Below are 25,493 nucleotides of genomic sequence, written 5' to 3'. Positions count from 1 at the left end.
ATCACTTCAAAAGTAACATCAGCTGATTCATGAATAAATCTAATTCATTTTAGTCTAAGCACTTCAGTCTGGAACCGCCTGACCGCTACGGTCGCGGGTTCGAAAAAATGGCTCAAATGGCTCTGAGCACTATGGGACTCAACTGCTGTGGTCATTAGTCCCCTAGAACTTAGAACTACTTAAACCTAACTAACCTAAGGACATCACACACATCCATGCCCGAGGCAGGATTCGAACCTGCGACCGTAGCAGTCGCACGGTTCCGGACTGCGCGCCTAGAACCGCGAGACCACCGCGGCCGGCCGCGGGTTCGAATCCCCCCTTGGGCATGGATGTGTGTAATGTCCTTAGGTTAGTTACGTTTAAGTAGTTCTAAGTTCTAGGGTACTGATGACCTCTGCAGTTAAGTCCCATAGTGCTCAGAGCAATTTGAACCATTTTTTGACCAGTTGTGGTACAAGTTACCCTCCGCCAAGCACCGTACGGTGGCTTGAGAAGTATGTATGTAGATGTAGATGCAATTCTGTGACTCCAAATCTGTGCCACAGTAGCTGTGTTTTGCATCTTTGATAGCGTTCGCTTAACTCTACGAACGACTTTGACGGGCTTCCAGTTCCAGTTTTGCTGTTTTGGAGTCTTGATGGTACTTTGCAGTAAGTTACGGCTGTTCCTAAAAAGGTACAGGGAAATTTGTGTGAAGTAAGCCATCGTTCGTTTATTTGTGATATTAAGGTAGTTTATAACAAAATCATTTCTTCTCTTCATCAGGGAAGGTAGGATTTAACAACACATAATTTTAAATGTAGTCAAATCTTTTTGCAAACAATTTTTCAGAACATCTCTTTGTATAGTCTTAGAGGCATTTTCATGCGATAATTTTGAATTTCGAAGGATCCAGGACAAAAACGAAATGCTTTCGTAATTCATTTGGGCAACAACATTTTTTTTATAGCTCACAATTCATTGTGCATAATTAAACTTACATATTCAGCGGCTACTTTTCTTTTCAATTTGCAGCAGAGGAATGATTTTTCTTTCACACTGTATTATCAAATATACAGGAAAACACCTGAACTGATAAAAGTAATAAATACACAGAGCAAAAAAAGTTTTGCATCATCCCGCTTCCGAGAACTCCTAAAGATAGACGTTGACTGTCGACATTGTATCACAGACACAGTCCCTTTGACTAAACCCGTCCAAATATGTAAACAACCATAAATGTCAGCGCCTATTAGACGCAGGGGGATCCGATAGCTGACCAGTTCCGGTCATTTCACCAGGAAGGAGGTACACGGCTCGTGTTGTCTGTAGTTCAACCATGCCTAGACGGTCAATACCGCGGTTCGATCGCCTCCACTTTGTTACTTTGTGGCAGGAAGGGCTCTCAACAAGGGAAGTGTCCAGGCGTGTCGGAGTGAACCAAGGCGTTGTTGTTCGGACATGGAGGAGATACAGAGAGACAGGAACTGTCGTTGACATGCCTCGTTCAGGCCGCCCAAGGACTACCACTGCCGTGATGACCGCTACCTACGTATTATGGCTCGGAGGAATCCTGACAGCAACGCCGCCATGTTGAACAGTGCTTTTCGTGCAGCCACAGGACGACGTGCTACGACTCAAACTGTGCGCAATGGGATGCATGATGCACAACTTCACTCCCGACATGGATGGCGAGGTCAGTCTTTGCAACGTGACACCATGCAGCGCGGTACAGATGGGCCCAACAGCATGCTGAATGGACCGCTCAGAATTGGCACCACGTTCTCTTCACCGATGAGTGTCGCATATGCCTTCAACCAGACAATCGTACGTGTTTCGAGGTAGAACAATAAGGCTGAACGCGTTAGACACACTGTCCAGCGAGTGCTGCAAGGTGGAGGTTCCATGCTGTTTTGGGGTGGCATTATGTGGGCCCGACATACGCCACTGGTGATCTTGAAAGGCGCGGTAACGGCTATACAATTCGTGCATGCCATCCTTCGATCGATAGCGCAACCTTATCGGCAACATATTGGTGAGGCATTCGTCTTCATGGATGGAAATTCGCCCCCCCCCCCCCCCCATGGTGAATATCTTGTGAATGACTTCATTCAGGATAACGATATCGCTCGACTAGAGTGGCTGGCATTTTCTCCAGACATGAACCTTATAGAACATGCCTGTGATAGATTGAAAAGGGCTGTATATGGACGCATCAACCACTCTGAAGGATATACTCCGAATCGCCGTTAAGGTGTCGGATAATCTGGACCTACAGTGTCTTGATGAACTTGTGGATAGTATGCCACGAGTAATACAGGCATGCGTCAATAAAAGAGGACGTGCTACTGGGTACTAAAGGTAGCGGTGTGAAGAGACATCTGGACCACCACTTCTGAAGGTCTCTCTGTGTGGTGGTACAACATACAATGTGTGCTTTTTATGAGAATGAAAAAAGTGGAAATGATGTTTATGTTGATCTCTATTCCAGTCTTCTGTACAGGTTCCGGAACTCTCGGAACCGAGGTGATGCGAAACATTTTGTTGTTGTTGTTGCTGTGGTCTTCAGTCCTGAGACTGGTACGATGCAGCCCTCCATGCTACTCTATCCTGTGCAAGCTTCTTCATCTCCTAGTACCTACTGCAACCTACATCTTTCTGAATCTGTTTAGTGTATTCATGTCTTGGTCTCCCTCTTCGACTTTTACCCTCCACACTGCCCTCCAATACTAAATTGGTGATCCTTTGATGCCTCAGAACATGTCCTACCAACCGATCCCTTCTTCTAGTTAAGTTGTGCCACAAATTTCTCTTCTCCCCAATTCTATTCAATACCTCCTCATTAGTTGCATGGCCCGCATCTCGTGGTCGTGCGGTAGCGTTCTCGCTTCCCACGCCCGGGTTCCCGGGTTCGATTCCCGGCGGGGTCAGGGATTTTCTCTACCTCGTGATGACTGGGTGTTGTGTGATGTCCTTAGGTTAGTTAGGTTTACGTAGTTCTAAGTTATAGGGGACTGATGAGCATAGATGTTAAGTCCCATAGTGCTCAGAGCCATTTAAATCATTAGTTATATAATCTACACATATAATCTTCAGAATTCTTCTGTAGCACCTCATTTCGAAAGCTTCTACTCTCTTCTTGTCCAAACTATTTATCGTCCATGCTTCACTTCCATACATAGCTACACTCCATACAAATACACTCCTGGAAATTGAAATAAGAACACCGAGAATTCATTGTCCCAGGAAGGGCAAACTTTATTGACACATTCCTGGGGTCAGATACATCACATGATCACACTGACAGAACCACAGGGACATAGACACAGGCAACAGAGCATGCACAATGTCGGCACTAGTACAGTGTATATCCACCTTTCACAGCAATGCAGGCTGCTATTCTCCCATGGAGACGATCGTAGAGATGCAGGATGTAGTCCTGTGGAACGGCTTGCCATGCCATTTCCACCTGGCGCCTCAGTTGGACCAGCGTTCGTGCTGGACGTGCAGACCGCGTGAGACGACGCTTCATCCAGTCCCAAACATGCTCAATGGGGGACAGATCCGGAGATCTTGCTGGCCAGGGTAGTTGACTTACACCTTCTAGAGCACGTTGGGTGGCACGGGATACATGCGAACGTGCATTGTCCTGTTGGAACAGCAAGTTCCCTTGCCGGTCTAGGAATGGTAGAACGATGGGTTCGATGACGGTTTGGATGTACCGTGCACTATTCAGTGTCCCCTCGACGATCACCAGAGGTGTACGGCCAGTGTAGGAGATCGCTCCCCACACCAAGATGCCGGGTGTTGGCCCTGTGTGCCTCGGTCGTATGCAGTCCTGATTGTGGCGCTCACCTGCACAGCGCCAAACACGCATACGACCACCATTGGCACCAAGGCAGAAGCGACTCTCATCGCTGAAGACGACACGTCTCCATTCGTCCCTCCATTCACGCCTGTCGCGACACCACTGGAGGCGGGCTGCACGATGTTGGGGCGTGAGGGGAAGACGGCCTAACGGTGTGTGGGACCATAGCCCAGCTTCATGGAGACGGTTGCGAATGGTCCTCACCGATACCCCAGGAGCAACAGTGTCCCTAATTTGCTGGGAAGTGGCGGTGCGGTCCCCTACGGCACTGCGTAGGATCCTACGGTCTTGGCGTGCATCCGTGCGTCGCTGTGGTCCGGTCCCAGGTCGACGGGCATGTGCACCTTCCGCCGACCACTGGCGACAACATCGATGTACTGTGGAGACCTCACGCCCCACGTGTTGAGCAATTCGGCGGTACGTCCACCCGGCCTCCCGCATGCCCACTATACGCCCTCGCTCAAAGTCCGTCAACTGCACATACGGTTCACGTCCACGCTGTCGCGACATGCTACCAGTGTTAAAGACTGCGATGGAGCTCCATATGCCACGGAAAACTGGCTGACACTGACGGCGGCGGTGCACAAATGCTGCGCAGCTAGCCCCATTCGACGGCCAACACCGCGTTTCCTGGTGTGTCAGCTGTGCCATGCGTGTGATCATTGCTTGTACAGTCCTCTCGCAGTGTTCGGAGCAAGTATGGTGGGTCTGACACACCGGTGTCAATGTGTTCTTATTACCATTTCCAGGAGTGTACTTTGAGAAACGACTTCCTGACACTTAAATCTATACCCGATGTTAACAAATTTTTCTTCTTCAGAAACGCTTTCCATGCCATTGCCAGTCTACATTTTATACTCTCCCTACTTCGACCATCATCAGTTGTTTTGCTCCCCAAATAGCAAAATTCCTATACTTCTTTAAGTGTCTTATTTCCTAATCAAATTCCCTCAGCATCACCCGACTTACTTCGAGTACATTCCGTTATCCTCATTTTGCTTGTGTTCATGTTCATCTTATGTCCTCCTTTCAAAACACTGTCTCTTCCGTTCAAGTGCTCTTGCAAGTCCTTTGTTGTCTCTGACCCCATTACAATGTCATCGGCGAACCTGAAAGTTTTTATTTCTTCTCCATGGATTTTAATACCTACCCCGGATTTTTCTTTTGTTTCCTTTACTGCTTGCCCAGTATACAGATTGAATAACATCAGGGATGGGCTACAACACTGTCTCACTCCATTCCCAACCACTGCTTCCCTTTCATGTCCCTCGACTCTTATAACTGCCATCTGGTTTCTGTACAAATTGAAAATAGCCTTTAGCCCCCTCTGTTTTACTCCTGCCACCTTCAGAATTTGAAAGAGTGTATTCCAGTCAACATTGTCAAAAGCTTTCTCTAAGTCTACAATCTTCAAGTAATAGTGTGAAATGTTAATTAAGGGAGGTGCATCTCAGTGACAACAGCTAGTAAATGACAGAAACATTTAAGATATAGGATTCAAAAATGATATATTTTGTACGATATTGCAGTGCCTGTGTTACTCTGAATTACAATGCAAAGTTCCTTTTGATTTGCGTGAATGTCCAAGATTTAATCGTTTATAGATAATGGGAGCGAGAATCTTAGTAACAAATAAGGACATATTTTTGATAAAACTCATGATTATTTCACACTAAAACATATAACAATTGTCGTCATGACAATTCTAGATCGGTGGCTCAAACAAGAAGAAAGAAGAAGACGACTATGGTACTTCTCATTAAACAACCATTAGAGAATGAAAACTACAAAAGATATTAATTTATTATAGCGAGATTAACATTGCATTCTGGGAATTTTTATTGCTGATCTCAGTAAAATTAAAAGGATTCGTTTCAGTGGCAAAGGAGAATCAATAAGATGTATGAAAAATTTCTAACTCACAATCAGAATTTGTGAGACACCATATTGTATACGTCATTTTCAGTTGACGCCCGTATCTGCTGAGATTTTCTTTTTGTAACTTACAACCTCTGACTAAATACAGTTTCTAGGCACCAGTACACAGCGGTTCTCTCGAAAACACGGAGCTACTGTTACAATTTGTTTTAATAAAATGACGGGAAACATGTATGGTGGTTAAATAACTTTCATGTTTAGTTCTTTTCGTGTTTTAACTTGTGTGTTACGAATAAGTGCCTAATTAAGCCAACAGCACACTGAAGATTCAACAAAAAGTATCGTTCATGGTAGGATTTGTTATAATGAAATTCAGTTGATAAAATATTGGCGTTGGAAGCCTTCAGAAGATGGTACTATAAATACAAGTTCCTTCATTGCATAACATCAGTGTACCCTAGCTGGTAGAAGTATCTAGTTACGAATCATTGTGTGGCGGGTTTTATTCCCACTGGATTAACAATTTTGTTTCCAACTTCGCAGTTTCTAAAAGGTTGTAAGACATCCTTATTAAAGTAATACATATAATTTCTGTAGTACTCGCTGTTATGTAAATGTAATTGCACTGTGTCTCAGGAGTAAGTATGTCCAATTTTGAGAAGTTTCAAAGAATCACATGATGTCCATACTCATTCGGTGTGGCATTTTCTTTGTGTCTTATGCTGGGGATACTGAAGTTTTGTATACACCGTAGGTCCAAAGAAACTGATATAGACATGCGTATTCAAATACAGAGTTATGTAAACAGGCAGAATACGGTACTGTGGACGGCAATGGCTATATGCCTGTATAAGACAAGTGTGGGGCGCAGTTGCTGGATAGGTTACTGCTGCTATAATAGCAGGTTATCAGGATATAAGTGAGTTTGAATGTGGTGTTACAGTCGGCGCACGAGCGATGGGACAGAGCATTTTCGAAGTAGCGATGAAGTGCGGACTTTCCTGTACAACAATTTCACAAATGGACCATGAATATCAGCAATCCGGTAAAACATCAAATTCCCGACATCCCTGAGACCGGAAAAAGATCGTGCAGCAACTGGACCTTCAACGTCTGAAGACAATCGTTCAACGTGACAGAAGTGCAGCCCTTTCACAAAATGCAGCACAGTTCAATGCTGGGCCATCAACAAATGTCAGCGTACGAACCGTTCCACGAAACATCATCGATATGGCTTTCCGAGCCGAAGGCCCACTCGTGTACCCTTGATGACAGCAAGACACATACACAGACACGCACACACACACACACACACACACACACACACACACCATGGTCCTAAGTCCAAATGTACCACCGAAGCTGAACGTCTCCAGTTTATGCTATGATGTCTTTTGTAACACTCATGTTAGTTGAGCTGTATCGTGCCACCCATTCAGATGAATTTTAAGCTAACTCTTTCTACTGCACCATCTACAGGGTGTTACAAAAATGTACGGCCAAACTTTCAGAAACGTTTCTCACACACAAGTAAAGAAAAGATGTTATGCGGACATGTGTCCGGAAACGCTTAACTTCCATGTTAGAGCTCATTTTAGTTGCGTCAGTATGTAGTGTACTTCCTCGATTCACCGCCAGTTGGCCCAATTGAAGGAAGGTAATGTTGACTTCGGTGCCTGTGTTGACATGCGACTCATTGCTCTACAGTACTAGCATCAAGTACATCAGTACTTAGCATCAGCAGGTTAGTGTTCATCACGAACGTGGTTTTGCAGTCAGTGCATTGTTTACAAATGCGGATTTGGCAGATGCCCATTTGATGTATGTATTAGCACGGGGCAATAGCCGTGGTGCGGTACGTTTGTATCGAGACAGATTTCCAGAACGAAGGTGTCGCTACAGGAAGACGTTCGAAGCAATTGATCGGCGTCTTAGGGAGCACGGAACATTCCAGCCTATGACTCGCGACCGGGGAATACCTAGCACGACGAGGACACCTGCAATTGATGAGGCAATTCTTCGTGTATTTGACGATAACCCTAATGTCAGCGTCAGAGAAGTTGCTGCTGTACAAGGGAACGTTGACCACGTTAATGTATGGAGAGTGCTTCGGGAGAACCAGTGGTTTCCGTACCATGTACAGCGTGTGCAGGCATTACCAGCAGTTGATTGGCTTCCATGGGTACCCTTCTGCGAATGGTTCATCCAACAATGTGTCAATCCTCATTTCAGTGCAAATGTTCTCTTTACGGATGAGGCTTTATTCCAACGTGATCAAATTGTTAATTTTCACAATCAACATGTGTGGGCTGACGAGAATCCGCACACAATTGTGCAATCACGTCATCAACACAGATTTTCTATGAACGTTTGGGCAGGCATTGTTGGTGGTGTCTTGATTGGGCCCCATGTTCTTCCACCTACGCTCATTGGAGCACGTTATCATGATTTCATACGGGATACTCTACCTGTGCTGCTAGAACATGTGCCTTTACAAGTACGACACAACTTGTAGTTCATGCACGATGGAGCTCCTGCACATTTAAGTCGAAGTGTTCGTACGCTTCTCAACAACAGATTCGGTGACCGATGGATTGGTAGAGGCAGACGAATTCCATGGCCTCCACGCTCTCCTGACCTCAACCCTCTTGACTTTCATTTATGGGGGCATTTGAAAGCTCTTGTCTACGCAAACCCGGTACCAAATGCAGAGACTCTTCGTGCTCGTATTATGGATGGCTGTGATACAATACGCCGTTCTAAAGGGCTGCATTAGCGCATCAGGGATTCCATGTGACGGAAGGTGGCTGCATGTATCCTCGCTAACGGAAGACATTTTGAACATTTCCTATAACAAATTGTTTGAAGTCACGCTGGTACGTTCTGCTGCTGTGTTTCCATTCCAAGATTAATGTGATTTGAAGAGAAGTAATAAAATGAGCTCTATCATGGAAAGTAAGCGTTTCCGGACACATAACATATTTTCTTTCTTTGTGTGTGAGGAATGTTTCCTGAAAGTTTGGCCGTACCTTTTTGTAACACCCTGTATATCACCGCTGGCTCATCGCTACACTGTTTCGATTAAGCCACAATCCTGAGGTACTGTACCACCTCTTCTCATGTCAGAAAGAGGTATTTTGCAGCTGTTCTGCAGTTCCTATTCTTGCACAAAACCATTCATTTCCGCCAGTTGACTAACTGTCACGGCATGGTGCAAGGGACGCTCTTTTCCCTTCCTGCCGAAATACGTTTGCTTACCAAACGACGTTCTTCCCGTAATGCCTTCTGTCATTCGCCACTTTGAGATACGTCACGTTCCCACCTTGAGCTTTACTTACACGGCCAGTTTAGTCTGCCAAGTACAGTTTCTGTACACTGATGTACTTTGTATTACGGTACAGCAGTGTATAATTCATGTTTTTATCACCTGACAATAACGATTTTACATTGCGCCTAACATGACATCGTGAATATTTTTATGAAGCTGATGATGGCCGGACGACAGGGACTGGAAGTGTAAATGAAGTATCTTTACCAGCAGTTCAACGCACTAATTTCTTTTTCTATTGTGCTTACTAGTTATTCACTTTCTGTTTGCGTTGTGTAACCATCATTTCTGTTTTCAAGATTTACTCCACGATGAGCGCCATCTACAACTTCCAGCCTGCCACTCCAAAGGAGATTGCATTTATCAGGGAGCAGCTAGGCCAAACTGAAGAAGACATTGAGTTTGCAGTGAAGAAGCTACGTGAGTGGCTCGAGATGCAACCCCACCTACCGAATAACATAGGTGAGTACCATTCCTATACTGCGCTCGTACCCTGCTAACAGTTAGTAAAGCTGCTATGCTCCACAGCGTGACAGTTTCCAAATAGAAATTGTATGCACACCGAAAAAAATGTTAGTAACTTTCTAGCTCCATGACGGCAACTGCGTGTAACGTTGACTCTAGCCTTAATAATGATCTGAGCTCGGTGAGGAAGAGACTCCTGAATTGTGCCAGATACAGGTCCAGATTCAGTCAATTCCAGCTGAAGCAACATGCAACATACCGCAACAAAGCTTGCTCATTTTTTGTGAGTGAGTCCTGGCCATATTCTGCAATATCACAAATCGCTCAAATGCAAATAAAAAGCGCGTGTAATCGAAATGACGTTTATTTCAGTACGTCTACCAAAAGTTATACTCTTTGGCGGTCGTAAAATCTGATATCCTTCGTTCGTAGAGAAATTTAAAACCCCTTTCCCGAATAAAACTGTGTGCTGGCTGGAACTCGAACCTGGGACTTTCGCCTCGTTCTGTCTTGCTAAATTATCCATTCGCACTGTAATTCCCTCCCCTACTTCCGTCAATAACGTTATCCATTGCTTCCTTTGATACTCATAACCTCTGATTATTTCAACTTATTCCAGTCCCGTCTTAATTTCCTACCTTTCTTAAATTTCTTCCACTTTCATCTGCAGTAGATAACCGGTAAATTGTCGCCAGAGGGTATGTCTCAAAAATGGTTCAAATGGCTCTGATCACTATGGGACTTAACATCTATGGTCATCAGTCCCCTAGAACTTAGAACTACTTAAACCTAAGTAACCTAAGGACAACACACAACACCCAGCCATCACGAGGCAGAGAAAATTCCTGACCCCGCCGGGAATCGAACCCGGGAACCCGAGCGCGGGAAGTGAGAATGCTACCGCAAGACCACGAGCTGCGGACCACAGGATCAGTTAAGGATCTTTACGGAAGTGGCTGCGGCGGAAATTCAGCAGGTGTTCTGAACACATATTTGTGTACAGTAGCTATGCTACACGTCTACGATGGCGGTTAGAAACACGGTACAGAAGAAAAGGTGTTAACAAAAATGAGAGGAAATCGTATCCATGAGCTGTGATTACTTCCCAGAATACCTCTCGATGCTCCTCCTGTAAATCGGACTCGAAAGGGACCTCGTGCCGCACGGGAACGAAACGACTCTTTGTAGACTAGGCAGCAGTGGTACACAACGCTCTTTCCTGATAACACCCATACCAGTCCACCGTGACCATACTGATATTCATGTCAGGGGACGCCGAGAAATGGTTTACACCCTTACTGTATCGTAAACCTCCCACATTATAGAGGCCGTTCGGGCATGTTTTGGCCTCGAATCATGTATGGCTGTGGGAAACCCCTTGTAGCAATACATGAGAAGACGACTGGTGTGTCTTATTGGGACTACACCCTGCAGGCATTGTGGCTTCATTTAGTAAATTTATTGGAGCGGGATTCATGCTGATGGACGATAATGCACGCCACCATCAGCACAATCTATTAAAGCGTTCCTAGTGGAAAATAGTCAGTCGGACGGATGGCCTCCATGTTTCCCGCATTGGACGTCCGTGTCGATAACTGAGCGGTAAGTACGTCGGAATACCATGCAAGACAGCCCGGGTTCGATTACCGGCTGACTCGGAGTTTTTCTCCGCTTAGTGACTGGGTATTGTGTTGTCGTCATCATCATCTCATCCCCTCGACACGCAAGTCGCCGAAGTGGCGTCAACTAAAAACACTTGCATCAGGCGACCGATCTACTCGACGGGTGGCCGGAGCCACACGACATTTCATTTCTTTTATTCCGCACTGGGCCGTGCTAATGGTAGCGACCTGCAATCATCTTGTCCCACTATTGCCCCACCAGAGACGTTAAAGGGCATTACGGAGGCCGCTTTGGAGGAATGGGGTAATATCCCATATTGTTATTTTGACAATTTGATAAGGAACGTGCCTCCATTTACTAGGGCCGGTTGGTTGATAAGTAAAGTGTCATGCAACTGTAGTGTTTGAAGCGGAACTTTTTTTTTTTTTTTGCGAGACGTTTTTCTTCTTTCGTTCTGCAACGGGACAAAACTATAGGAGAAGTTGGAGCAGAAGTTGAAGCCCAGAAATGCAACGAGGCTACGATCAGATAGCAGGTGCTGGTCATCGAACTGCGTGATGAGCTTCCGTGTCGTTGCAGCACGAGCGCCGAAATGAGGCCTCCAGAAACGACTGTTTGTGGATTAGGCAGCAGTGGGACACAACGCTCTTTCTGGATGAGACCCGTACCAGTCCATGCCGTCGTCCCTGTTTGACAAGCACCCCTCGGCAGCTGCAGGACTTCCGTTGACGCCGTCCCAGGTGTCAGTACCACACCCATGTGCCAGCCATCGAGAAGACATTCCGGCTCGACTCACTTCCTTGTTGTCGACGACATTGCCAAACCCCGGTTTTTGCCGCGTTCCAGATGGTTCCCAGTGGCACACGAACGCAGCCCATCCGTGAATTCAGCGCCGAGAACCAGCATTTAAGCGCCGGCCGAGTGGAATAATCCACCTTCGGCACGGTAAGCCCATGCACGGGACTTACTGCGTGTTAGCTGGGGAATCGTCGCTATGAATTCTGTCGCCACCGGACCGCGAAGGAGGGACCTCTGCCCGTTTGCCCGGGCTGAGCAGGCAAAACCCCGCCATCCTGCCGCCCCAGCTCCTCACCGTCGATCCAGACTCCGGCTACCCGCAGCGCCATCGAGATGCCACTGAAAGACGCTATCTTCCGCATTAGAGATAACGTGGTGGCCGCCCACGACCGCAGAGCGGATCCACCCTGCCGTCTCAGATCTCGTCGCATACCGGAGCCACCAGCGCAGCTCTGTGTAACGGACAGGGCGTGCACGCTCCCTGAGATACATACACCTGCAGCTACAACGCTGATATATTACTGCGGAGGGGAACCAGTAGAATGTCTGAACTGTCAAGAACTAATAAAGATTCGTAGAAGTATGTTACGTCTATGCAAATAATTGAAAGCAGTTCGTTTATTGCCATTTGCGTTTCGCTTCTTTTAGTTGTGAAGTATCTTCAGTGGCCTGTAATACATTTTTCCTTATATACATATAACAAACGTATTATGTGGCAGTTACAATATGTTGGTATGTTACTGAACCATCATTTAGGGCGGTTCACAAGCAACAACTCCAGTACACATATTATTCCAAAAACGTTATAGTGGAGGTAGGGGCCAGGAGGTGTTGGTGAAATAACACTCACTGCTAAGGTCATCTTTTTAACTTTAAAAGGCTTTCTCAATAATAAATTTTTAGGTCTGGCCTACAGAAAACCCATTTCGAGTAGCTGACAAATTTTCTTTATGAAAAGGATATTGCCAAGTATGACATTAACAACTTTCAAATAAAAAACTCTTTTAAATAGCTGGCAAATTTTCTCTATGTAAAGAATATTGCTAGGTATGACGTTAACAATTTCCAAATAGTAGGATTTTAAATTGTGGTATCTATAAGACACCAATTCCTTAAAATAAAGCTTTAAGTAGCTAGTTTGTACTCAAGCTAAAACAGTTGTCTCTCGCCAGTTAAACAACTTCTATTACACCTGTCAGTTGTTACAAGACAAATGTGAAAAAGCCAGGACACAAACCTTCACATTAAAGGCAGTTTCAAAAAAAAATCCTTAGCTACGTGAAGGAGTGACACGTGTAAAGGGGCCCAAATCACAGTAGTTACCCAAAACGAGAAGATATAGTAAGGATAGTGCCAGCAGAGACTCCGAACCACAGAGACACACGACAGCGACCCTAAATCACCCAATCAAGGTTTAAATGAAACGGCCCGACCAAGAAGCAATTACCACATTCTCACGGACAGGCAAACGAAAACTGTGGAGGGAAGACCCCAACAAAACTACTGATGAAGAAGCTCATACACCTCACTAGAACTTGAAAAACCACACAAACACAGAATTTCTACCTTTCGCAACCGACGGTTGCTTGTTCAGGAAAGAGGGAAGGAGAGGGAAAGACGAAAGCAACCGTCGGTTGCAAAGCTAGAAGTTCTGTGTTTGTGTGTTTTATTTATTAGGCCTATCTACCGGCGCTTTCCCGCTTGGTAAGTCTTGGAATCTTTGTTATTAATAATTTTACCCATGTGGAAGTTTCTTTCTATTTTTTTTTTACATAAAAACGACACTCAACTTCTCCACCACAGCTCTAGGTACTTCTAAATGCTCGTCAGTCCCAACCGCTGCCAGTGGTTCCAATGTCCCATAAGAAAACATACTATCCCACGCGCTTATGTCCTACACCACAGCTTCTAAGCTTCATAAGCCACGTACATGCGGGTAAGGCAGACTTAGTCCCTGACACCCAAGAGGTCGGACAAAGCACGTGGCGATCAGTTGACGACCCCCAAAAACAGGGCCCCACTCGCGCCATCACCTCTCTCGGTCACCGCCTTGTACGCACTCCTCGATCGTCACGCGACCTTACACTTGCTCCTTCTCCCGCCAGAGGGCGGTAGTGATCGAAACAGCACGCCAAACCGAAAGCGCCACCACAAACACTAGACGCGAAGCGAAAGCACTCCGCCTGGCGCGCTTTTGGAAGAGCCGGACACAACTACGGCTCAGTTACGTTTTGTCGTGTTTTACTTTTGTTTTCTAAGATAGAATCAACTTTCGAAGTGGTGTGGCGTGGTCCTGGAGACGCATTCGTTAGTTTCCATGCTCCAGTTGGCCGATTTCCGGCGTTCTTTCATCCACATTTGATTCAACAAATCGCACTTTCCTTTTTGTGATCAAATTTTGTGTGATCTCGATGTGTACTGTTACCAACTGACGTTGTGTGTTTATCTGCCTAATATTGTTTGTGTTGTGTGTGTAGTTTAATTTTTCTTTTCTCTTTTAGTAAAATAATTAGACAACACACACAAACAAAAGACGAAAGATAAACACACAACGACAGTAGGCCACAGCACACACCAAAAATACACATTCGTTCACAAAATGAAAAGTGCAGGTAATATATGCGTTGTGTTGAGTCAAATGTGGGCGAAATAACATCCGAAACCGACCAACTGGAGCAGGACCACAAGAATGAGTTAACAGCACTGTAAATCGTAACACCGAACGATAATTTCACATCACGAAATTTGTGATAAAAAAGTTGATTCTAACCTAAAAAAGGAGAGCAAAACACAACAAAATGTAAGAGATGAAGATATATAACTATCGCACAATAATTTTTATTATATGTATAAAAAGAAACATATTTTACCGGCCCCTGAGGATGCTTCACAAATAAAAGAAGAGAAACGCGTAAGGTAATAAACAAACTGCCTTCAATTAGTTGCATCCACGGAACATACCTCCACGAATTTTAAAGCATTAAATTATAGACAGGAAACAGATAAAATGACGAAGTGATAAGAGTTGTGACTCTTCAAGCTTTCCTGGAGGATACGTTGTAAATAGTCATCATAGGTTTGCCGCCGAATGACCTTATGCAAGTTCCACAATATTGCCTTGGAGCAAAATTGACTCTGAGCACAATGGGACTTAACTGCTGAGGTCATCAGTCCCCTAGAACTTAGAACTACTTAAACCAAACTAACCTAAGGACGTCACACACATCCATGTCCGAGGCAGGATTCGAAGCTGCGACCGTAGCGATCGCATGGTTCCAGACTGAAGCGCCTAGAACCTCTCGGCCCTCGGAGCAACTGTCTGCCATCTTCAGATGGTTCAACCTTTCTGGTAGCCACCAGAAAGGTGTCGGACAGTAGCTCCGAAGAAATACTGTGGATTTGCACAACGTCACCCAGTGGCAAACCCGTTGAGACTATTTATAATAAAGAATTGTTGTATCTTCACAGAACCCGCCTCTGCTGCTGTCTACATCCCCATCTCAGACACAGAACCGAGCCCATGCCCAGATAGCATACCTTCCTCGCTTTTGCGGTGCTTATGAAGTGTAAATGTATTTATCTTATTCTTTTTGTTTTCTTGTGACTGCAGTAAATGAAACTCCAATTCCACGGTTAAGTGCTAATGCGAGAGCGGATAGGCGGGAAGGCTGCATTGAGTGCTTCTACGAGGGGAAGAACTTATCCGATGGCGTGGTAGAAGAGGAAACAGGAGTCAATAGGGGTGTAATAGCGGATATAGTATTAGAATAAAAATCTAAAAGAGCTCTGAGAGAGTTGAAATCAAATAAGACAGAAGGAACAGATAACATTCCATCGGAATTTCTAAATTAATTGGTTGAATTGAGAACAAAACGGTGATTCTAGCTGATGTATACAACATAGGAGTCTGGCGAAAAACCATCTGCTAACAGAAAAGTGTCATCCACACAATTTCGAAGACTGAAAGAGATAAGTGCGAAATTTGTAGCACAATCAGAAAAGCAGCTCATGTACCCATGTTGCTAATAAGAGTAATAGACAGAGGAATGCAAAAGTAAACTGTTGATATGATCGATGGCGATCAGTTTGGCTTTAGGAAATATAAAGACACCAGAGATGCTGTTGATAATGGAAACAAGATTAAAGAAAAATCAAGACTCGTTCATAGGATTTGTCAACCTAAAAAAAGCGTTCGACAATGTCAGGTGGTGCAATATGTTAGAAATACTGTGGAAAATAGAAGTAATCTATAGGAGAGAGGGGTAATATACAATATGTAGAGGAGCCAAGATGGATTGGTAAGCGTGGAAGACCAAGGACGAAGTGCCCATATTAAAATCTTTGTAATGGAGGGTTGCGGTCTTCGCCCATGCTTTTCAATCTATACGTGGAAGAAGAAATGACGGAAATTAATAAAGATTCAAAGGTGGAATTAAAATTCAAGGCGAAACAACATCAATGGTATGATTCGCTGACGATATTGCTATCCTCAGGGAAAATGAAAAATAATTATTTGATCTGCTGGGAGGAATAAGCAGCAGAATGAGTATAGAATATGGATTTATAATAAACTGAAGAAATACAAAAGTAAGGAGATGTAGTAAAAATGAGAACAGCGAGAAACTTACCAACAGGTTTTATGGTCACGAAGTAAATGACGTTAAGGAATTCTGCTACCGAGGAAGCAAAATAATCCATGACGGAAGGAGCAAGGAGGAAATCAAAAGCAGACTACCGCTGGTGGAAAGGACATTCCTAGCCAAGAGAAATCTACTAGTATAAAACATAGGCCTCAATTTGAGGAAGAAATTTGTAATAATGTAGTTTTGGAGCACAGCACTGAAGGGTTGTGAAACATGGACTTTGGGAAAACCGTACCAGAAGAGGATCGTAGCATTTGACATGTGACGCTACAGACGAATGTTGAAAATTAGGTGGACTAATATAGAGAAGAATGGGGAGGTTCTAGGCAGCCTCCGAGGGGAAAGAAATATATGGAAAACACTGAAAAGAAGAAGGTAAAGGGCGATAGACCTATGAAGACATCAGGGTATAATTTCCATGGTACTACAGCGAGCCGTGGAGTGTGGAAACTGTAGAGAAAGACGGATGGACTACATCCAGCGAATAATTGAGAACCTAGGTTGCAAGTGCTACTCTGCTATGATGAGATTGGCATACGGGAAGAATTTGTGGTCGACTGCATAAAGGCAGTCAGAAGACTGATGACTCAAAAAACATTGTATCTGACAGAGCAAAATCACTTTTATTTGCTCTTGTGATCGGTATTGACATTAAAACAATATGCTACATAAATTGTGACCGCTGTATGTATCTGAAAGCTTACCGTGTCTACAGACGGTTGATAAATGTCGTTCTTGTCCTTTCAGTATACGTCTTTCAAATCTACTTCGTGGTGCTTCAGTTTCAGTGTTAGTTGCGTACTTTACTGTTTACTAATCCTTCCTACACCTCTTCACCATTCAACATAAACTAGACTTATTAATCTGTGAATCTAAGGCGATAGAGATCACATCCTTTGAAGGGAATCTGTTCTTCATCATCGTTCATTGGTTTTCGTAGATGAGTAAAAATAAGTTAGACTGGGTTCATCTATTCTGCAACACTATTTTCTGGATATTTTGGAGTAGGTTTGCGAATTGTTCAACATATATGAAGAATGAGGCACGTACATTGTCAGTTGCTGCTAATGTGTTATGTTAAACCCCCTTAATACTTCTGCCGAAATCCTATCAAGTTCTCGGATGATATTATTACGACACTTTTTAAAATGTTCAAATATTCTCAAACACGTAGGCGACGAAGTGTGGAGATTTAACGCCACGTGGGTACGGCCAATTTATTAGAGACAGAGCAGAAGCTTCGGTTGGAGAACAATGGGTTAGGTAATCGGGAGTATTCATTTGTAACAAACCCATTTTATTGCTTAATATGACCGACTAACAGAAACCAAGTATGTACTGAATGGATTATGTATACGATCTGAGGCAGAGAAACTCATGCTTGAATCACAATGGTCTTTCGGTTTTTATGTATTGAGCTATGAATGTGGTACAAAGATGATTAGATGTAGGGGACTCATCGGACTGCTTCTTTATATTCTTTATATACTTTCTTAAATGATATTTCATGAACACAATTATATCTTTCAGATGATGCCCGGATCGAAAGAATGTATATCAACTGCAAGTGCAGCATGGAACGCACAAAAATCGGCCTGGACGCTTACTTCTCTCTGAAACACCGAATGCCGGATCTGTCGATGAAGAGGGATCCCTTGGGCCCTGACGTAGAGCAAACTAAGAACAATATGTGAGTAAACCTCTTTTCTCATTAAATGCATCCACAAAAGTACCCGTATGTTGAGTCAGCTACAGCGTGCAGAGTAAATATTGGTTTTTGCTTGGCTGAACCACGCACGAAAGCCAATTAAGATGTTTGCCTGTCCCACTTGTGAGTGTGACTAATAATAAAAAAATGTTCAGCGAAACTGGCTCGCATATACCACGTGTGTAGTTACTGACGGAGGTCCAGTGCGGGCTCAAAATCTTACGGTAGCGAAACTTAGTAGATATTCTAATGCGTTAATTCGGAATAGATTTACGCCAGAAGAAATTAGTTGCAGTTTTGCCCCCGGATGAAAATCTGCCACTGTGGCTGAAAGAAGGACGTGTAGAAATATTTCCATATGTAGTTATTTAGGAACGTCAGGTGGGCAGAAAAAGGAAACAAATGAGAAGGGAATAACGTTGATTTTCTTAGAACCGCTTCTTACACACTTTGCTCAATATGAGCACCAGAGACATCGAAGAGAGGCTGCACAGCGACAGGTTTGCACTTGGTGGCCAAAATCTGAACCAACCTTTTTTTACAGTACACATTAGCATAGGCCCATCTACCATGTTTCGCTGTCATACGATGATTTCTGCTCACACTGGACTTCCATGAGTAGCTGTACATAAATCATAATCACCCTGTGTCTTCTTTATCATTAGCGATCAATATCGTTAAGACTGTTCCATCTTCCACGATATCTAAATCGATTTTACATATTTTCTGTCGTCTCCCTCTACTGCGTTACTATATGATGTAGTAATTATATTTTAGCACTGCATATCTTCTAACGATTTATCTTTAACCATAACTCAGTTTATCTGACATGGTTCTGTTCCTCCCAGTATATTCCTGTGTATTTTAAAGCTGACAGTGTAGAAACCTTACTTCTGCTGCCTTGATTCTTTACTTTTTTTCTGGATTTAACATTATGCTCCATAAAGGACTATATGGCCTGCCGTTGTTCTATAAGACTTTATCATTACGTCAACACTGCCTTTGCCATTTTTTTCGTTTAACTGTGCCCCATGAAGGTCAATGGAGTGCTCAAAAGCTACACTGTAACCAAGATATTTAAGAAGCTGGCTTGTTCCACGACTTGGTAGCCTATTGAGACTTTCTTTCCTCTGAATTGCTTCGTGCTGAATGGTTGCATCTTAGTTACATTTACTGACTTTTTAAAATAATGTACTTTTGTTACTAAACGCAGTAAGTGGACTAACTTTCGTAAATCACCTTCTGATTCAGTTATAACTACTTGGTCACCTGTATAGGATAATACTGGATATCCTTGTCTAACAGTTGAGTTACAGGCAATTGTTTACCTTTTTTGTCCATTTATCTCCAGTTATTTTATGCTGTAGGCTTTTAATAGCATTTAGATGGCCTCCATTCTCTTGCATAATTTTCCATTGTTTACGCCGAGCATAATATATACCGGCTAGTTATGAAGGTTTCTGGATTTTGGTGTGCTTTTCAATTAATTTTGTCATACTAAATAATGTATTCAAAATGATCTTTAAAGTAAAAGCATAGCAACAACTGTTTAACATACACTGCCGACATGGCCCTTTAGGCTAAGAACAGTACCCACAATTAAGTCGTACAGGGTTTCTCTGAGATTTTTTTTTGTTAAGGAACATCTTGTTTTTAATAGGTCGTTTATGAGTTATTTGCATGAGACGTCTTTAGGTTCTGACGAAGAGCAACAGTTTTTCTTATCTGACAGTACCGTTGCTGAAATTTCCTTGGAGAGCTCCTGAAAAGGCTGTGTAAAACTGAAAATCAACCAAAAGCAAACAGTAATGAAAGGAAGGCAAAATGTAGATTAAGTCAAAAAGAACGTAAGAACTCACTTCAGAAATCGAGAGTATTTTTTACTTATTTATTCATTTATTTTTGTGTCACCTGAGTCACCGGAAGAGCATGGGATTTAATAAATTGACTGTATAATTCGTTATGAACTTTAAAGACGTTTCTACGAATAGAGGAAAGACGGTAACAACTTTTGGAGGTACTAGCTCTGAACGCTGTAGAATGATATATATTTTGGAAAGTTCGTCAAGTATTTAAAATATACACAAAGTGAAGCCATAGGAGCTGTTGGCCGATAACGATATTAATAATTTAATAAAAAAAGACAAAAAAATATAAACAAGTCAAATAAGAGTTTAAGCTTTGAGTCTTCCTCTGAAAGACTATCCACACGCACGTTTAACTCGACCAACGAAATACATACCGCTGCAAATGTTCACGACCCTATTAACCTTGACAGCAAGAGAATAAGAAAAAGACAGAACTATTCCAGGACAAACTAGATGACACGATCCAAAATATACCCGAAAAACATAACGTCAGCCTTGTAGGGGATATTAACGCCCAAGTGGGGAGAGAGAAAAGATTCAGGAATATATTGGGGCGATACCCGGTACGTAACAGGACGAATCAAAGTGGTATCAGGCTCATCGAATTATGCCAGGCGCACAATTTGGTACTGAAGTCAGTTAGCTTTAAGAAATTACCAAGAAAGCAGAAGACGTGGGTTTCACCTAACCCTCTCCTGGGAGAATACCAGTTAGATCGTGTTGCGATAAAGCGGAAATTTCATAAGGAAATCCAAAATGTTAGTGTTCTCAGTGGGGGCAACATCGACTCAGACCACTGCCTACCTAAAGTGAAACTGAAGGTCATCCCCAAGTGTAACTTCCATAGGAAAAACCTTGCAGGAAGGAAATATAATACAGAGAAAATAAAAGAGAAGGAGGAGGAATGCGGTAAGTTAACCAGTGACCTAGAAGACCAGGACCGGAAGCAGATAGAGAAGAGTCTTATAACCAAAGCAGAGCGGCTTGGTCCTCTTACCAGGATGAAGAAGCGCAGGTGGTGGAACGATCAGTGTGATAGACTACTTGATATGAGGAAGAAGGTGTGGCACATCTGACAAACCAGAAAGGACGAGAGCGCCTGGCAGAAACTTGTGGAAACTAGGAAGATGATGTCCTAGGAGATGAAGAAAGTTAAGAAGGCGCAAGAAGACCAACTGCTCAGGAACATAAATAACGGCTCTGCTAAGAACAACATGAGGAACTATTATCAGATTTTCAGGGAGAAGCTAAACAAATATGACCCGCCAACTCTCCAACTTCAGGACAAAAAAGGGAACATGGCGTATAGTAATATGGGGCAACTGTAAGATGCCAGCAGAATACTTCAAGGAACTTCTAAGCTGCGAGGAACCACACCAAATGGTGGCGTTCGATTGTGGACCGAAATCATCCCCCAACCCAGACTCTAAACCCCCATCTGTAAGTGAGATCCAGGCAGTACTAAATCACATGGAAAATTTCAAGGCATCAGGGGAAAACCAGATAACAGCCGATTTATGGAAGTATGCTGGCAAAAATGCAATTGTCTTACTCCAAAATCTTTTGAGGAGATATGGAAGAAAGGAATCATTCCAGAGGAATGGGAAATGGCCATGATACACCCTATTCACAGAAAAGGTCCTAAGTCTGTTTCCACTAACTATAGAGGAATTTCCCTGGTGGATGTGACCTACAAGATATTGTCCAGAGCTTTACTAAAAACAGCAGAATCCCAGTTCGATTGCCATATTTGGGTGTATTAAGCAGGTTTTAGGAAAGGAAGATCCTGCCCTGAACAGATCTTAAGCCTCAGAAGCATTTTAGCATATCAGAAGCAGAGGGCGAAACCGTATATAGAGACGATTGTAGACTTCCAAAATGCTTACGATTCCATAGACAAAGAGTCGTTGTTAAATTTTTTGGAGGACTTTAGCTTGGATGGAAAAACTCTAAACATCATCAAGGAGACGCTCACGAATACGTCCTCTAAAGTCAGGTTAATGGGTGAACTATCGGAACCTTCTGAAATCAGAACAGGTGTCCGACAAGGGGTACTCACCACTGCTGTATAACGGTGGACTCAAAAAGGTTGTGAGGGAATGAAATGCAAGAACAACAGGGGAATAAGACTTGGAACAAAAAACAGAGGAATCACAATTAAGTGTTTGGTATTTGCTGACGACATTGCGCTACTCGCGGAAATATGGAAGGAAGCTAAAGAACAAATCGCCGAGTTACAACAGCAGGCAAGGAAGATAAGACTTAAGATTTCTTACGAAAAGATGATGATCATGACGAATATACTAGGTACTCCTAAGGGAATTAATGTAGGAGCTCAAAAAATGGAGGTGATTAGCAGTATCAGGTACCTAGGGGAATGGACTGAATGGAACAACCTTGAAGGGAAAGCAATGGAAGCAAGAAGGAGCAAAATGGAACTAGCTTTCCAGAAAACCGAAAACACATACAATAAGAAAGCCCTCTCTTGGAACACCAAAATAAGGCATTATAACACAGTAATTAAGCCGGGAGCACTCATGCAGCAGAGGCAGTAGTCATGGGGAGGTAAGGAAAAATGGAGAAATTGGAAATCAAGGAGAGGAAAATTTTGAGAAAGATAATGGGTCCCAAATTCCAATATAACAAACAAGTTTCTACAGAAACGAAGCCCTCTACGCAAAGTCGGAGATACTCTGAGAAACCATGAGGTAAAGAAGAATCGATTTCTAAGAACACATACTCCGAATAAACATGGACAGACTAACTAAACAAATCTTTGACTTCTTTTACAAAAAAAGACTAAGCCTAATTGGTTTAAGGATGTGGAAAAGGATTTGAGAGAACACCAGAGTATCGAAGTCATGTTAAAGAATGGTACAGCCAAGGCCGTGACCAAAGACAAAACTAAGAGTTTCCAAGTAAAGATCAACACCAGGTAACCGATTCAGATATCAGAGGAGGAAAGAAAGAAGAGATCAATAGAATGAAGAACTAGTGGGAGGAAAAGAGAGCATAAGCATCTAAGGTCTGACGTACCCCAAAGATGCGTATATCGAAGTGAGAAAAAGAGCTTCAGCAGCAGAAAAACCGAGAAAATACCTTCAAAAAGAAATTATTCAGGTAGTGAAGGCAGACGAAAATTTAATAGTCATCGGTGACTGGAATGTGAGAGTAGGAAAAGGGAAAGAAGGAAACATAGTGGGTGAATATGGATTGGGGGAGAGAAATGAAAGAGCAAACCGCCTGTTAGAATTTTGCACAGAGCATAACTTAATCATAATTAACACTTGGTTCAAGAATCATAAAATAAGGTTGTATACATGGAAGAATCCTGGACATACTATAAGATATCAGATATATTATATAATGGTAAGACAGAGATTTAGGAACCAGGTTTTAAATTGTAAGACATTTCCAGGGGCAGATGTGGACTCTGACCACAATCTATTGGTTATGAACTGTAGATTAAAATTGAAGGAACTGCAAAAAGGTGAGAATTTAAGGATATGGGACCTGGATAAACTAAAAGAACCAGAGGTTGTACAGAGTTTCAGGGAGAGCATAAAGGAACAATTGACAGGAATGGGGGAAAGCAATACAGTAGAAGAAGAATGGGTAGCTCTGAGGGATGAAGGGGTGAAGACAGCAGAGGATCAAGTAGGTAAAAAGACGAGGACTGGTAGAAATCCTTGGGTCACAGAAGAAATATTGAATTTAATTAATGAAAGGAGAAAATATAAAAACCCAGTAAATAAAGCAGGCAAAGGGGAATACAAAAGTCTCAAAAATGAGACCGACAGGAAGTACAAAATGGCTAAACATTCATGGAAAGAGGACAAATGTAAGGATGTAGAGCTTTATCTCACTAGGGGTAAGATAGATACTGCCTACAGGAAATTTAAAGAGACCTTTGGAGAAAAGAGAGCCACCTGTATGAATATCAAGAGCTCAGATGGAAACCCAGTTCTAAGCAAAGAAGGGAAAGCAGAAAGGTGGAAGGAGTATATAGAGGATCTATACAAGGGCGATGTACTTGAGGACAATATTCTGGAAATGGAAGAGGGTGTAGATGAAGATGAAATGGGAGATACCATACTGCGTGAACAGTTTGACAGAGCACTGAAAGATCTGAGTCGAAACAAGGCCCCGGGAGTAGACAACATTCCATTGGATCTACTGATGGCCTTGGGAGAGCCAATCCTGACAGAACTCTACCATGCGGTGAGCAAGATGTATGAGACAGACGAAATACCCTCAGACTTCAAGAAGAATATAATTATTCCAATCCCAAGGAAAGCTGGTGTTGACAGATATGAAAATTACCAAACAATCAGTTTAATAAGTCATAGCTGCAAAATACTAACGCGAATTCTTTACAGACGAATGGAAAATCTGGTAGAAACCGACCTCGGCAAAGATCACTTTGGATTCCGCAGAAGTGATGGAAAAGCTAGATTAAGAAAAGGCAAACGTACGTTTCTAGCATTTGTAGACTTGGAGAAAGTTTTTGCCAATGTTGACTGGAAAAATCGCTTTCAAATTCTACTGCCACCTGCATCCTTCTGAATCTGCTTCGTGTATTCATCTCTAGGTCTCCCTCTACGATTCTTACCCTCCGCGCTGCCCTCCGATGCTAAATTTGTGATCCCTTGATGCCTCAGAACATGTCCTACCAACCGGTCCATTCTTCTTGTCAAGTTGTGCCACAAACTCCTCTTCACCTCAGTTCTGTTCAATACTGTTTACAGTCCCTCTATATACTCCTTCCACCTTTCTGCTTTCCCTTCTTTGCTTAGAAGTGGGTTCCCATCAGATCCCATGATATTCATACTAGTGGTAAAGTCTCTTTAATTTACCTGTAGGCAGTATCTATCTTACCTCTAGTGAGGTAAGCCTCTACATCCTTACATTTGTCCTCTAGCCATTAATGCTTAGCCATTTCGCCCTTCTCGTCGATTTCATTTTTGAGATGTTTGTATTCCTTTTTGCCTGCTTCATTTACTGCATCTTTATATTTTCTCCTTTCATCAATTAAATCAGTATTTCTTCTGTCACCCAAGGATTTCTACTAGACCTCGTTTTTTTTACCTACTTGATCCCTGCTGCCTTCATCATTTCATCCCTCAAAACTTTCCACTCCACTTCTACTGTATTTCTTTCCCCATTCTTGTCAATTGTTCCGTTATGCTCTTCCCGAAACTCCTTACAACCTCTGGTTTAGTCAGTATACCCAGTTCCCATCTCCTCAAATTCCCACCTTTTTGCAGTTTTTTCAGTTTTAATCTACAGCTCATAACCAATAGATTGTAGTCAGAGTCCACATCTGCCCCTG

General features: G+C 43.1%; 1 protein-coding gene across 2 annotated transcripts in view; it reads left to right on the top strand.

Moving 5' to 3' along the window:
* The window catches only part of LOC126365809 (retinol-binding protein pinta-like), a 166,149-nt gene that overhangs the window by 73,560 nt on the left and 67,096 nt on the right, over positions 1–25,493 (top strand). For both annotated transcript variants that reach the window (XM_050008397.1, XM_050008396.1), the window contains exons 2-3: positions 9,356–9,518; positions 18,116–18,275. In XM_050008397.1, the coding sequence (XP_049864354.1) occupies positions 9,368–9,518; positions 18,116–18,275 (311 nt within the window). In that variant the 5' untranslated portion in view covers positions 9,356–9,367. The remainder of the gene's footprint in view (positions 1–9,355; positions 9,519–18,115; positions 18,276–25,493) is intronic.

This window comes from Schistocerca gregaria, chromosome 4 (genome assembly GCF_023897955.1).
Source record: "Schistocerca gregaria isolate iqSchGreg1 chromosome 4, iqSchGreg1.2, whole genome shotgun sequence".
NCBI classification, from domain to species: Eukaryota; Metazoa; Arthropoda; class Insecta; order Orthoptera; family Acrididae; genus Schistocerca; species Schistocerca gregaria.
This window is presented reverse-complemented; position numbering and strand designations above follow the sequence as displayed.